The sequence below is a fragment of the Hoplias malabaricus genome, chromosome 2, assembly GCF_029633855.1.
Source record: "Hoplias malabaricus isolate fHopMal1 chromosome 2, fHopMal1.hap1, whole genome shotgun sequence".
NCBI lineage: Eukaryota > Metazoa > Chordata > Actinopteri > Characiformes > Erythrinidae > Hoplias > Hoplias malabaricus.
The window spans coordinates 454863-471197 of NC_089801.1; the positions used below are offsets into that span (position 1 = coordinate 454863).

Genomic DNA, 16335 nt, shown 5'->3' on the forward strand with positions numbered 1-16335 from the left:
AGGCTTTACTTGTCTCTTTGAGTTACCAGGCAACTGCAATCACAATATCCAACAAAGTCAAAGAGATGTGTCTAATGCATTTTTTAATAAAGTAGCAAAGCTAAAACATAATCTCCCAATATGTGCATATGCTCAGTGATACACCCTTACCAAAATCACACACTGCACTCATTTTTCATTTTATCAGCTCAAACTTTCCCTACAGGTGCAATTTGTAGTTTTAAAGTTTCAGACTGTGGTTAAACTGATGCTCTGCACACTTTGTTAGGCCTTGAGACACCAAAGGGCAGCTAGAGTGTCCATGCTTTACTGAGAAATGTCCACAAACCAATAATATCCAGGCAGCATATACTGAACTACAGAATAATCAAAGCAAACTGCACAGTAATAGATAAGCTACTGTCTCTGACTTTACATCCACAAACTGGAGCAACAGGGTAGGTGTGAATAATACAGTGGACACTGAATGAGCATAGGCCACTAGGGAGCTAACAAAGTATGCAGAGCAACAGGTGGACTACAAATTACACAATGTACAGGGTCAATGGAGCTGAGAAAATAGACAATATTAGAGTGTGTGACTTTATTGTCCAGGCAGTATATATATGACACTTTGCTATACAAACTACTGATATGAGTGTTAGTTTTCAATTATATGACATTGTCAACTCAGTTCCAGCCAGGATTTTAGTTGTGTTTAATGAAACTCAGTAAAGCAGATATGGACTTTGTGAACCCTTAAGCCAAAGGTTTATGATTTCTTTTTCATTATTATTTATATTATATTGTGTTTTTTCCCCATCCATTAGATGATCTGAACAATAAGGACATCAATAACCATGTTTTATTAAAGACAGAACTACAACTTCTACCTTTCAGCAATAACATGGATTTCCTACTTCATCAAAAGGTAAGAGAGACCTTTTGTCAAAGGTACCTCAGCCAGCAAATAACACTTTTTTTTTTTACTATTTCTTGATCTGAGCCTTTACATTATTTCGAAGTTCATGAGACTAAAACATTGGAGTATTATTAGGGAAGCTGGATTTCTCATAATCTGATAAGTCCTTGCACTTTTATTCTGAAATTTCACCAACTAAGACTCTTATTTTAAAATATCACCTTATAGGAAGAGAAGGAAAATGGATAAAGGTTTGTTAGGTCTTATGTAAACAGATCAGTCATAACATTAAAACTGCCTCTTCATTTCTACCTTTATTGTCCATTTTATCAGCTCCACTGTCTACAGAGTTGCACTTTGTAGTTCTACAGTTACAAAAAGTAGTCCACCTGTTGCTCTGTATACTTTGTTAGCCCCTTTCAAACTGTTCTTCAGTGTCAGGACCCCCAAACGGCAGGTATAATTTGTTTCCTGTATGCTTGTGTGTGTATGTATATATATATTATATAGAATTTTGTCTGATCCACAGAAACCAGTGACAAGATCTTGCAGCTTGGAGGAAAGAGTTCCACACAGTACTTTTCACACCATGTGCCATTCTTCAGATGACATTTCAGAAGATGAAGGCTCACCAAAGCAAAGAAGAATAACTGTCGGTAATTAATGTTTTTTGTTTATATACTGCTTTATATAAAGGGTTTTGGTTTTAAATTTGTATCTTAGATTGTGTCCAATCTTTAACATGATGGCCTGTATTCATGCACTGTTTCCTCCTCCCCTCTTTTGTTTTGTTTTGCTGTGGTTCTGTTGCTCGACCCTTGCTTTTCCCTTCCCCCTCGGGGTTGTCAGTTGCCACAGTTTCCGACTGAGTCCAGGAGATACTTTTTGATCTGTGTATACGTACCCTTTGTTGTTGTCTTGTCCATTGCTTGGCATTTATTGTGTGTGTTCAACTGGGTAATATTCCACGGAGCAGAATTTATGATTTAGCTAGCCACCATAAGCCCATAAGGTTCCTTTTTTACGTAGTTTAATGTTTTTGTCAGTAACCTTCTTTTTTGTAAGCCTTAATGAATTTAGTTTTTTTCTTTGCTTGTTTTTTTATTTCTCACATTAAACCCAAACCACAAGTTTGCATCCTGCCTTCTTGACTTGTATGTTACAATAGAACTCTCTTCTCATCTTTTTCAAAGTAGAAGAATGAGAGAATTTGTAAATGATCACACAACGCACCAGTAAACTTATATATGTTTTCTCTTTTTTCAGCATCATACATCCCTCAGTCACAGGATCAGAATGGAAACTTTGGAGCACAAGTAAGCTTAGTTGCATCTCAAATCTCCAAAATATTTACAGAGAATGAAACTCCTAAGAGCAACGTAAGGCTGCCACCATCAGTTAGTCAGTACCTATAACCAAAAATTCATAATTAAGGTACATTCTTGCTTTACTGCTTTATTGTGTAATTTTCCAATGCTAGGGGTTGAGTTACAAAAAAAATCAACTAACTAAATACATAATGGCAAAATATTATTTGGAAATAAGTGGAGTTAAACCATGAGGAAGGAACATTACAGTCAGCTTAATTTTGTGTAATATGGGACCCTCACATTTGCCTGTTGGGTTCATGTGTGTGCTGCAGGACTCAAACAGGCACCGAGCCAAAACACTAGCAGAGCTGAATGTAGAGGAGGTCTGCCAGTGGTTCAGCAGCATTGGCCTTGAGAAATGCCTGTCCTTCATTAGAGGTACGGTCTTGGCTTTTTACTATCACCTACCGTAAACACTGCTCTCTGTCTTATTCACCTCTATTGGTTACAGCATATTATTATTTCCACACTGGTGACATTTTGTGTAGCAAGGAAAATGTTATTGTTACTTTTTTAGTATTTAAAGATGTAGTAAGAAAAGACAAAATACACAAATTTATGTGGTGAACCTTCCATCACCTACTGGAACCTGATAGTGGAATCACAACAACGTGTGCATCCCAAAATATTTGGCTTGTTTAATTTGACAAACTGAGCATCAACTTATTGGTAATAGTAAATCTGTACGGTAGATGTAATGGGTGATAAGTATGAACATTTTTTTTTTGTAAAGTATAAGGAAAGTGGTATTGCTACTGCTAATATGGACTGTTACATTTCACAGAGGCAGAACTTAATGGGTCCCACATTGCTTGCATTGACCTCAGAACTCTGGATATCCTCCAAGTGTCTGGTGTGGAAGAGCGAGAGAAGTTGTTGTCTGCCATCTACAAGGAACTTCACCCACCCAATACCACCACTGAGAAACTGGACTCCCTTCTTGGTAACAAACATTATTTTATCATTCATAAAAGCAATCAGAACCCCCATAGGAGCTTCTAAACACGGTGCCCACTGTTGAAGATCTGGGTGATAGTGGGCTTACAAAGTATGAAGAGTGGCAGGTGTATTAAATATTTATTTCTATGACAACAAAGTGCACATTTATGATAAACAGAGCTGGTAAATGGACAACGAGGGTAGAAACCATGTCTTTAATATGATGGTCCTGTGGGGGGCTATGCCTAGAATATCTGTTTTAATGTTGTTTTGTTGCATTTTATTAAAACAGAAACATTTGGTCCCAACAATGTTGAAAAATTCACTGCTGCTTTAGTGTCCATGACCAAGTCGAAGTCCTTACCACAAATCAACAGCATCACCAGGAACCAAAACTCACATAAATTCAGGTACATGTCGGTGCAGGCCAGACAAAATATTGAGTTAATATCACTTACAAAAATTATATACCCTGTTAAACATGTTTCATATGTGATTTGTTTCGTTCTCACAGACACAAAGGGCAAAATGTGAACATTTACAGAAACTCTCATCTTGTGGAGATTACGGTTAATGGTAATACATTACTAATGTTGTTGTAGTCCACATAACCTACCATTGGCTAAAGCCACAAATAGCAAGTTCATACAATTTCATAACAATGCTCTGTCTACTGTGCTGACATCGGTAACATTCTGAAGTAAGATGTTATATCAGTTTGTCATACTTTTTCCCAGCATTATTTGTTTCATGAGAATTACAACACAGATATTGATATTGACAGAGACTTCTCATGTTGATTAGTGACTGGTTAAAAGGCAACTAAAATTTTCTGTATCACATTCCTATCATTCACCATAGGACAAATGCCATGGTAAACAATGACCATTGTCTTTCAATGTAATGCCTTCAATAAATTACACTTTCAGAAAAGAGGCCCTTTACAAGTACATTTTAGTTTTCTAAAGGTACAGACAGTGTAAATGTACCCTCAACTGTACAAAGCTGTTCTTAAAGTCCAATGGTGTTTTGAAAGTACCTCACATTCACTTCGCCAGGAGTAAATTTTTGAATATTTTAATTGTTATTTATAAAACTATTTTACTTAGAAATCCTAAAAAAATGTGGTTTAACTGATGCATGATACTACAGCTTACAAAGGTTGTCTTATTATTTTTTTAGCATTAGAGCAAATAGTCCATTTGAGAACACCAAGAGATACAAGTGTCGGGAAAGTCATGGAATCCTGTCTAAGAATGCTGGGAATAAAAGAAGACAAGAGTAATTTCAGCCTGAAAACCAAGGAAGGTATGGCATTCGAATGCATCAGAACAACAGTGGTGTACAATTTCAAAACATCTGTTTATTGGGTTTCTCTGAGCTTTCTGCTGTATAACATTGGGATTGGGCTGAGTGGTGACACAACAAGGAGCTCCAGGGACATGGGGTCCTGGTTTCAATCCTTGCCTCAGGTCATAGTCTGTGAGTAGTTTGGTATGTTCTACCTATGTCTGCATGGATTTTGAACTTGAGCAGCACTGATGTGTCTGATCCATAGTAGTATCAGCAAAACAAACACTAACACACTGAATGATTCACTGCTCAAATCTTACCTGCTCTGTGGTGGTCCTGTGGGGTCCATGAACAATCGAAGAACAAGGTGAAAGGGGGCTAAAACAGTATTCAGAGCAGCATATTACGTACAGTCTTTAACTGTAGAGCTACAAAGTGGAGCAGATTAAACGGTCAGTGAGCATAATGTCAGAGCGAACGTGCTGAATGTGTGAGCTTAGATTTTTACATCATCTGTCTCTCTTTAAAGGCTCTTCAGAAGAGATATCTGTCGACCAGTCAATTGCTAATTTCTCAGGTTCAGAAACCAAACTATTGGAGCTTGACTTATATAAAAAGGTAATATTCATTATTCATGACAGAATTCAATAACTTTTACAACATATGCAGCACACATATGCACGGAAGCGTATTGCTACCACACACGTATATAAAAATCCACAGTATGTTGTTATTATGAGATAAGCATCTCGTTATTATGAGATATTATGTCGTAATTATGAGAATGAGATATGTCTGTCTCCATTCTGTCGGTAACAGAGCTGGTGCTCACAGCGCTCAAATGAGCTGCTGCTAAATTACCAGCGTGTGAAAGAGGCGTGGTGATCAGGAAAATAGGCCCACACACATAAAACATTATGTGGACGTCGAACTAGACACAATTGGACCAACAAATCATTGCTGGTCACTCCTTTCTGACACATGTCGTAAAACAAATGTAGTAGTAAACAAAATATCATGCCTTATTGAATCTAAAACACTGTGTCTAATACTGACATGAAAAGAATGCGTATATGATTGAGAGTAAGTTAAAGCTGTAGGACCCTTCAAATGCAAACAAATGATATACCGCTTACATATAATTAGCATTATTATCATGTTATTGATCATACAGAAGTTCCTAATATTCATGGAGATGCTCCTAATAACTTTCTGAGAATCATCTTTTCTTTATTCTGAGTTTTTTCCCCCGATTACTATATGAAAAGTAATGCCTGTCTTGTGATTTTACTTTCAACCAACAATTCAGGAGAAACCCAGTAATACTCCAGAATCCTCTGAAAGCAGTTTAGTAAATAAACTTGAAAACAATCTCCGAATCAAGAACCAGGAAGGTAAAGAAGAAGGGAAATGGAAGATTCAGGAGTTAAATCAACAGGTGGACTCTCTTCAAAATGTCATTCTTCAGGTGTGTCATTTCCAGTAGTTCAATCCAGTGCAATACGCTATCTTCAGTTCTACTGTACATTGTGATTTGTAGACCATACATACATGTAAACGATACCATTTCTAGATGTTACTATGATGTTGACCACTCTATAAAAGTGGTAGGGTGCTGCTGTTATAGCTATTAGATGTAGTCCACTAGTTAAGAATATATCCGAGCATAATCAGCACCTTGTCAGATACTATGTTTGTGATTAGCATGATGATTAGATTTGAGTGTGAATAATAAATAATGCGACACTTGAATGTGTGTTACATGCTGTACATACTCTACCTTGTTTAAGTTGAGCTTGTCAGAGTAGTATTAATCTCCCAGTGGACAGCTTTTTGTCCTCTGCACAAAGGGTTTCATTTACTATTTCATCTTCCTACATGTGGATCATTTTGAATATGTATGATTCTCAGGTTCAGGAGCTCCACCATGGGCTAGTAGCATTTTGTTGTGAGCTGAAGAACATGGACAGACAGCTGGACACCGAAATGCTGGACGTCCTTGAGCTAAAGAGACGTCTAAATCAGACCCAGGATCAATTGCAGGAAAAGAGACACAGTCTTCAAAGATTGAGGGACAAATTTAGTGTTCAACCTGAGCAGAGTAACATGTAGGTACACTTTGAAAATTGACAATAAGTATATTTGAAATGATATGAAATGGAGATGGAGGGGTATACACTGTATAGATTATATAAGGTTTGAAAATTTGCTGGGAGAGCATTTTGGCAACTAATTTCAATTGAATACCCAAGGTTTATAGGAAGAAAACAATCAAAAGAAATAAAACAATCAAAATAAGTGGCTCATTACAGCACATACCATAGAAACATAAGATGTACTTTAGTTAACAGCTTTTTGGATGTTAACTTGGTGGGAAAAAAATGAAACTAAAAAGAATGAGTATCAAAGCCATCAGTATGAGGCTATAGAAGAAATCTGGAGGGTCTCAGTTTGGCCATGTGTGATTGATTTGGACATTTCTTTAAACCACAGATCCTAGGCAACCATTGATAATAGTAAAGTAATGCATCATGTCCAGCCACTCCTTATTATCTGATAAGCCACTTAACTTTAAGCCACATTGCTGAGGGCTTCAAGGCTACCCTGTAAACATGAGCTCAGTTTAAGTGAACTTCTCCAGAAATAACAAAATGAATGTCTCCATGCTTATCTTAAGCTTGGACAAGTGAAAGCCTTTCTTGGTGCACGTTGTTGGATTGTTGCAATTCATCAGACTATGTTCCCAACCTTTCAATACTTTGAATTCATTCTCTCAGATGCACTGTCCTCTAAGTGCTTTCTCTCATGTTAGGTACTCTGGACAATTTTCTTATTAAACAAAACCTTATCGTGTGTTGTTAATAAGAACATTCTTGATTTCCTATAAGCTGCCATTAATAACCATGACTTTGACATTACCCAATCATTTCACATCCCCCACACACTCAACTCACCTCTTATGTCTCGTTCGCTTACATTTATTGATTCTTATACTGTACTAAACATCCCATTCACATATTAATTTACAGAACTGCAATACATTTATTGAAAATATACAGTGATACCGTGACAGTGACGGATTAGTGTACAATGACATAATAAACTTTAAGTTGCACAGTGTGTGAAAGTCCGTGGGTGTGCTTTCGTGGGTGTCATGTGTGTTTGTGCTCCAGGCGGGCGGAGGTTTGGTTGCTGGAGAAGATGAGACTGAACTGTCAGGTGTTTAAAGATGAGATTTCACTGGTGCACCTCAATCGACATGTGGCTCATCTGCAGACAGCGCTGGAGGAAACGGAGATAAAGGTGAGGCAGAAATGACCAAAGCTACAGGGGTTGGACAATGAAAGTGAAACACCTGGTTTTAGACCACAATAATTTATTAGTACGTTGTAGGGCCTCCTTTTGCACTTTTAGTTGTACAATAATGGACTGTAGTCTTTCTGTAGCTCTGCATACTTTGTGGCCCTTTCACACTATTCTTTAAATGCCCGCAAAGAATCACCAGGAGAGTGTAGGTATGAGTTGGGTGGTGGATCATCGCTGATATGGTGGAGGTGTGTTAGTTTGTGTTGAGCTGGTATGGGTGGATCAGACACAGTGCTGCTGGAGCTTATGTTTTTTTTTTTTGTTTTTTTTTTTAAAAACCATGTCCTTTCACAGTTCATGACTTGACAACACTGCTGCAGCCACAAATGCAAGTTAAGGATTTCATAAACCTTTCCAAAGTATCTGGAATTGTGGTTTATGTGAAGTTCACGTATATAACAAATGGCCCTGAATAAAACGGACAATGAGCATAGATGCAAGAGTTGGAATGTTTGTCCCTGCATTTTAAATATATATAAATAAATAAATAAATAATCTAGGAGTGGCAGAACCTGAGTGTAAAACTATTGTTCCTCCTGAACCTCTTTTCCCAACCCCTCCCTTTTTTTTTTTCTTTCATCCTTTTGGCAGAGGCCTAACGAGGTGCCATGAAAGGACACACGCAGACTGGGCTTTGGAAAAAAAAAAAGTTGTGTCACGTTGCTGCCCTCAGGCCACAGCGTTCAGGTGCTGAGCTGGTGGGAAAAAGGCAGTGGTGCTAATGTTTATCATATGACCTAATCAGAGTCAAAGGCACGGGTCAGGGCACGAAGCAGTCTGGGAACTACACCAGCTCAGCCCTAATAAGGAGCAGACTGCAGTTTATTTGCTTGAGATTATCCATCAATAAGGAAATATTTCATTATTCCCTGTAATCTCTGGGATCAGTTCTAGTGCACAGTATGAGTGCGTCTACGAAGACGGGGGAAACAGAAGGAATGAGGACTGTGGTAATTTTCAGGAGACATATCTATGTGTCTACAGTTTTAGGTAATGTTTTTGTGTCCTGTAGTTTGGAACTGTGCTATAATTTCATTGGAATATTTCAGTTTTCCAACAATTTGCTTGTCTTTCTGCTATTTTTAAAAAAACATTTATTCAAATATTACAGAAAGAACATGGTTATCTCCTTTTAGGTGAGCTGCAACACATTCTATACTCTCTGTATTCTTTTATATTAATATTGTCATATTTATAATAATAATAATAATAATAAACACAACAATCATACACTTCCTGTCAGGCCATTGAGGTAGCTGTGGTTAAATGCACAGATTGGGTTTCACGGTTCCTGTGGGAAAGGTAGTCATTATACTGCAATTGTGGTGGGCCACGGGCTCCCAGCAGTCAGCCTCACTTTGATTATTCCCTCTTTCCAGACTCCTGGTGGTCAGTGTGTTGCGCAGTCTCAGTGGCTAACAGGCCCAGTGTTTCATGGCTATGAAAGCTTTTGGCTCAGACACCGATTTATAGTAGAGTAGCCCTTTCAAACCCCTTATTATAACTGACAGCACACCACTTTAAACATTAGTATTGACCACAGTTTGTTAACCAAGCTCCAGAAACCTTCTCTTGCGAAACATAAGCCTTGGCTTGGCAACACTCCCTCTCCCATCATCAACAAGCTTGTGGAGTTCTATAGGTGCATCCCAAATAAGGTGCTTCACAAAGAGACATGGTCCAGTATGACGTAAAGAAACCAGCCTAGTCCTTACAGCTAGTCCACTCATTGATGATGAAGGTATTAATGTGTATCTTATACATGAGTGTGGAATGCTCAGAGATGGACTGATGTCCTGTACAGGGTGTGTTCCTGCCTTCTGCCAATGACTCAGTGCAGACTCTGGACCCACCACCCAACTATCCCTTGCTCTGTGATGTTCCTGTGGGGGTCCTGATGACTGATGGTTAGGGGGAAAGTTGCTAACAATCAATACAGTCAGTGGAGCTGAACAATGAGTGCAGAGTATTAGAGATTGTGATTTTTATTTGGCCAGGCAGTATATGTGAATTTGATGTTTAATGTTTTAACTAAAATATTCATTTGCTTAAAGCAAATGATTGTTTTTCATTGATTGTTTTTTGTGTGAATTGATAGGAAAACACAGCAAGGAAGAAGCCTTCTTTGGCCCAGCTGGTGTCTCCAAACTGTCCTGTCATGCTGGTGGCCACTGAAGAGCGAGCAGACCCAGGCGGTCACTACAGCTTCACTGCTCACTGTGTGGAAGGCCTAGGCCTGCAGGTGATACACACAGGGAACAGTAATCTCTGCTGCAGTGACAGGTAATTTGCATCACACATGGCTAGAAAAAAAATTCTATAAGTAATGAAAGCCCTGGTTCATTTATATGAATCCAGCATCGCACCACTAATTAATCTAGGCATGGAGATGAGCCAGCCCATTACAGACTCTCTTTACAGCATTCTGAGTAATTAGATCCTTGCTTGATCGGTAAAGAAGAAACTACTCCCACACAGGAAGGAAAGGAAAGCTACCCTGGTCACATTTTGACTAGTGACTTGTTAGGTATTAACTTCAGCCAAGGGTTCACCTTTGTGAGCCCGAGTTCCTGAATGTTTTCTTTTGACGTCCTAACTCTCTAATTGGCTCTTCATCCCAAAGTTTCCAGTCTTTTGCGCACTGAGGATCACAGAGGTTCCATCAGGCCTCCGGTTTTCCCCCCTGTTGCTATGGTTATTGGTAGGAGGCTAGGAGCATAACAGGAAAACACTGAAACGTAAAACTTGGATGGCGAAATGAGTGGACAGGCACAGATAAAAACAAGAAAAAAATGTACAGTCAGACTGTAAGGGTTTGGCAGGGAATAGTGTGGATGGTTTTGTAACACTCGTACACACGTACACACACTTGAGAATCAAAGTTTATGTGACACATTGAAGAGAGGGTATGAAAGAGAGAAGGAGAAGAAAATAGGGGAGAAACATAAGTATCGACTGATCAAAGAAGGGAATCTCTTGGCATGTTTCTTCATGTTCTTTGTAGCTGCCAATGCTTTATAAACACAAGGTAAGTACACTCATAAACCTTAATAAAAGAGTCAAATATATTAGGCCTAAAATCAGTGCTAAGGTGATACCACTTATTTAGGTGTTTACAGGAATTGGCAGCATCACAGGGCCCCCCCAGAGTCGCCCACTTCCAATACAGGAGCACTCTGTAGTTCTACAGTTACAGACTGTAGTCCATCTGTTGCCCCACCTACCTTTTTAACCCCCTTTCACCCACAAGGAGGTCACATTTATGTCATGGTTGATCAGTGTCTATAAACTATTGACTTATTACTACTGTAATATCTGAAGTCCTCTGTATACTTCTTGCTTCAGCCAACAATATGATGTAATGGGGCCTAAAATGAAATGAACAAGTGCAGATGTTATGCAGAGGCTTGTTGTTTCACTGGCACATATGACAGGCAAATCTTGTGGATGAACAATGACATTGCCTGTTATTTGTTCATGCAAAAATTCACCCGTCATTTACAAATGAATCAGCCAAAACAAAACTGCGGGAAGCATGCAAGCTTGGAAGTATACACAGGAGGTTTTGACTTTGCCTGTAACGTTTGTAAGCTAAATTCCCCTTTCAGTACCTTCGCATGGCTTAAATCATGTATGTGTGTCTCTCCTTCAGACTAGTGGAAGTGAATGGGGTGAGTGTGGTGGGCAGTACCGAGGAAGAGTTAGCTGCTCTCCTTCAAAGACCAGTTTCCCAACTGATAGTCCTGCGCCAGCTGGCCTTGCAACCCTTTGTGGACAGCCCCCAAAGCCCTCCATCCAACCAGCCTGCAGCCATGAGTGGATGCCCTGATGGATTAGCACTGCAGTGACCATAGTATGCCACAGAGCTCATGACAAACAAACACCTGAATCACAAAAGGTGACCAAAAGGAGAACTGTTGCTGGTTGCACTTCTGCCAGCTCCATTCACTTTGTAGCACTTGCATATTTTTGGGGCATCCTTGTCAGCTATGTTTTGAGGTATAATCCTGCTTCCTGGCACAAAAGCCTTGTGCCAGTCACTACCTCTTTTCACACTGCTGCTCATGCCACGTCCCTGGAGATCTCAATGTAATTGGTAGAGAAAGCTAACTGCTACAGCATCCAACAGAAGCCTGAATATATATTTCAGTCACACATATAATTGATTTATCACCTTTGAATTATACACTTAAAATGTATTTCCAAGAAAATAAACCCTAATGCTGTTTAAAGTGTCTTAGATGTGACACAGCACCTTTGCTTTCATTCAGTACTTGCAGATCTATGAATATACAATTGGTCCCGACCTGTAAATACACTGAATCCCCTGTCACCAGACCAGCTTGAAAGCCCTGCCCTGAAAATTGACAGGATTTTTTGTTTCTTAGCCTTCAGATGTCAGAAACCCTGGCTGTTTGAATTTGCCAATTTGAGAAGTCTTTGGAACACTTCAGTTTCAAAGCAGAAATGCTGAGCCATGGTGCTGTCTGCTTATTTCTCACATTATACATCTTCTAGCTTCTTAAATAAAACCTTGGACATTTCTGTGAGACATGTATGTTTATGAGTTGGTGTCGTGTAGTGTGTAACACAGCTATCTTTTCTGCAGAAAACTAAGGTTTGATTTCCAATGCAGGCAACAACATCATAGGTCTTTGAGCACTAACTCTATATTTGCCTGAATCTGTGACATGATTCAAGTTGTAAGTTGCTCTGGATAAGTACGTATGCTAAATACCAAAAAATGCAAATATTTACATTCAAGCCTGTCGTCGGCACAGATAGTAAGATATTAGTTGTCAGCTAAAATGTAATGACAGTTCTAATCATTGTGTTATTGTTTTGTAAAGTATTACTGACCACAGAAGGGTGGGTTCCCTTTCTGAGTCTTGGTTCCTCTGAAGGTTTCTTGCTCATGATTTAAGGAAGTTTTTCCTCGCCACAGTCGCCTCTGTGACGCTCACTTGGTGCTGGGACACAGATTTCTGTAAAATTGCTTTGCAACAACGCCCATTGTAAAAAAGTTGTATAAATAAATCTGAACTGAACAGAAGTAATATTTCTGAGAACTGAATGTGTCTTTTTGTTTCCTTAAACGTATTCTTCATGCATTAAAAATCGTCTTGGATGCCTGCATTATTTAAAAGTCACCAGAATAAAAGATTCCTCGGATTGGGTATTTCACTTAATGGTAGGGTGCAGAGAGAAAGAAAAAGGGCAGAACATTTGATTTTCTTGACTTCTGCCCTATGGTATGTGGTCTGGCGTGGCAGGCTAGAGTCGGAAAATATCCATTAAAATTCAGATTTCATGGGAAAAACTGTGGCTGAAATCCTGAAATAAAGCAATGCCACAGTGCCTATTGTATACAATTTTCTAAACATGCCGCAACACCTGCTGCAAATTCTATGAATAATATTAATGTGAGAAAAATCTTTCCAAGAAAGTTGGGACATTTTGTAAATAAAGTAAAAACAAGAATGTGATTGACAAAAGTATACCACAAAGATTGGACGCACTTAGAAATTCTTAGGTTCAAAGTTAAGTAAATTGTTACCTGACAGGTGCAACACCATGATCACAAAATTAGTTCATCCAAGGCTCAGTCATTCCACTCCGGTTGTGCTCATTTTAATAATCTCTGAAATATCTGTCTAAAATCAAAGAAGCTGCCAGAAATATGACAAATATGTTGTGATGCATAGTGAAGTGATGATCTAGGAATCCACGTTTCCACATTGATTACATTCATTCATTCATTATCTGTAACCCTTATCCAGTTCAGGGTTGCGGTGGGTCCTGAGCCTACCTGGAATCATTGGGCGCAAGGCGGGAATACACTCTGGAGGGGGCGCCAGTCCTTCGCAGGGCAACACACACACATTAATGGACACTTTTGAGTCGCCAATTCACCTACCAACGTGTGTTTTTGGACTGTGGGAGGAAATCAGTGCACCTGGAGGAAACCCATGCGGACATGGAGAGAACACACCACACTCCTCACAGACAGTCATCCGGAGCGGGAATCAAATCCACAACCTCCAGCCTCCCTGGAGCTGTGTGGCTGCGCCACTGTGCTGCCCCACATTGATTTAAGTTTGACACAAAAGTACATATTTAACTAAACATTATTACATATAAGCACTGAATTCTGTGATAACATGGGACAAAAAAAAGACTTTTATTAGTGTAAAAAAATTGGTAGAAGTATGTGAAGTATGGTGGTGGATCGGTGCTGTTTTTGTAGCCCTGTGAACCTTGTTAATATGCATGGATTTACAAACTCTAATGAAATAGCAGGAGATTTTAGATTAAAAACCATCCAACTACCACTGCCAGGAGTCAACGCCTGAGTCACGGATGGCCTTTCCAGCAGGTCACTGATCCAAAGCATAACTTTGAAACCACAGAAAAACTGACTCACCACAGAATGAAGCTTTTACAGTTTTCACTCCAGTTCCTTGACCTCCTCTTAGGAAGAAGGGCTTATAGCTTTTGAAACATGTCTTTTTTCTAAGATAAAGATATTTTTCATTGCATTTTCCCTCTTTAGGATTAGCAAACTAGCCTACCAAATCTAACGTTCATTGATAAGCTAATTTGTTTCCATCGTAAATAAACCTAAAAATTATATTTGAACTTTTAGACTTGAAGATTTAAGAATCAATTCCAACAAAGAAAGACCCGCCCACAACATACAGACCTTTGCAACCTGTATGCACAAATGAAATGCATGGGATGACGGATGGTTGTGTGTGGGCCATGTGTCAGCTTTAGGAGCGCTGCTGATTACTCACTTTAGGGACTCCTTGCATCCGGTCTCCTGGCCAAACCTCGCTGGCTCCACAGCACTAAACTTATTAATAAGAGTCTGGGCACTTCTGCTGGCATTTGGGACTCCCACAAGGATAAAGGTCAGCTGACCCATGACCCCCATGATGGAATTACATGGTCATGTGACTTATGACTTTGTGAAACTGTGGCAAGCTTTAGAATGAGGGACTGCTAACCAACACATACATACACACACACACACATACACACACACATAAATATATATTTGAATTTCTGTTTTTTTCTGTTATTTTTAGAAAATTAGTCATTTTAGAAAATTAAAAAAAAAAACAGAACTAATATTGCAACTTGATGACTCCAGAAATCAATATTTGGTGGAATAACCCTGATTTTTAATCACAGATTTCATATGTCTTTGCATGCTTTCCACCAGTCTGTCACATGGCTGTTGGGTAACTTTACACCACTCCTGGCACAAAAGTTCCAGAAGCTCTCCTTTGTTTGATGGCTTGTGATTATCCATCTTCCTCTTAATCACATTCCAAAGGTTTTCAATGGGGTTCAGGTCTGGAGATTGGGCTGGCCATGATAGGGTCTTGATTTGGTGGTCCCTCATCCACACTTTGACTGACTGTGACATGGAGCACTGTCCTGCTGAAAAAGCCAGAGTTGGGGAACACTGTCAGAGCAGAAGGAAGCAGGTTTTCTTCCAGCAGTTTTGTAAGTGGCTTGATTCATGTTTACGTCACATAGACAAATCTGCCCGACTCATATATATTCATCACCGATCCTGCCCCAAATTTCACAGTGGGTCCGAGGCACTTTGGCTTTTAGGCCTCTCCAGGTCTTCGTCTAACCATTACACCACCAGGTGTTGCACAAAGCTGAAAATTGCACTCATCAGAGAAGATGACTTTACTCCAGTCCTCTACAGTCCAATCCTTATGATCTTTCGCAAAACCTCAGTCTGGCTCTTCTTTGCTTTTTGTTGATAAAGGGCTTTTTTCTAGCTTTACACAACTTCAGCCCTGCCTCCAGAAGCCTCATCCTCACTGTGCAGTTCACCCCAGCTGCTGCTTGCCATTCTTTTTATAGGCCACTAGACGTCATCTTTCAGTTGAGTTGGTGGTCATTGCGGTCAGTAGGGATTCGTTTTCTTCCTCTGCCAGTCTGTCCCATGTGTTTGCTGCTTACAGTTTTTGAAATTATAAATATGGAAGCAACCTGATGCTCACTGTATTCCTCTGACAGTAAAGCTACAACTGAAGAATAAAAGAGTTTAGCCTCTTTCCACAGGTCCCTTAGTGACCAAGCTGCCCATATCTAAATATTTTCATGAGTTAGGGTGTGCTTCATTTAAATTATAAATTAATAGACCTTGTAGGCAGGGCATAGCCTTTCAAAGCCTGGCTGACCACTCCTGTGCCATGATGCACTGCCACAAATGTTGTGAAGAAAACAGGACTTACACCAGATTTTCATTCCCTTGATTAAAAATATGATTTCACCTTTAAAATATCTGTTAATCCTAAAGGTTCACATACTTTTGCCATTCACAGATATGTAACTTGGACCATTTTCCTCAATAAATAAATAAATACTAATACTAAGTCTAATATTTGGATCTCATTTGTTTGATTTGTGTCTATTTATCTATTAGAGCTTAAGTGA

General features: G+C 39.3%; 1 protein-coding gene across 2 annotated transcripts in view; it reads left to right on the plus strand.

Moving 5' to 3' along the window:
• The window catches only part of LOC136674928 (putative leucine-rich repeat-containing protein DDB_G0290503), a 132922-nt gene extending 120046 nt beyond the window's left edge, over positions 1–12876 (plus strand). Inside the window, exons 2-15 of one of the 2 annotated variants that reach the window (XM_066651255.1) lie at positions 810–910; positions 1431–1557; positions 2168–2217; positions 2544–2649; positions 3056–3214; positions 3503–3620; positions 3725–3786; positions 4393–4518; positions 5033–5121; positions 5813–5971; positions 6415–6611; positions 7677–7806; positions 9968–10152; positions 11522–12876. In XM_066651255.1, coding sequence (XP_066507352.1) covers positions 810–910; positions 1431–1557; positions 2168–2217; positions 2544–2649; positions 3056–3214; positions 3503–3620; positions 3725–3786; positions 4393–4518; positions 5033–5121; positions 5813–5971; positions 6415–6611; positions 7677–7806; positions 9968–10152; positions 11522–11717 — 1805 coding nt within the window. In that variant the 3' untranslated portion in view covers positions 11718–12876. Of the gene's footprint in view, positions 1–809; positions 911–1194; positions 1359–1430; positions 1558–2167; positions 2218–2543; positions 2650–3055; positions 3215–3502; positions 3621–3724; positions 3787–4392; positions 4519–5032; positions 5122–5812; positions 5972–6414; positions 6612–7676; positions 7807–9967; positions 10153–11521 lie in introns of those variants that run through there. The other variant, XM_066651263.1, reaches the window with a different exon arrangement.
• The last annotated feature ends 3459 nt before the right edge of the window (positions 12877–16335 follow it).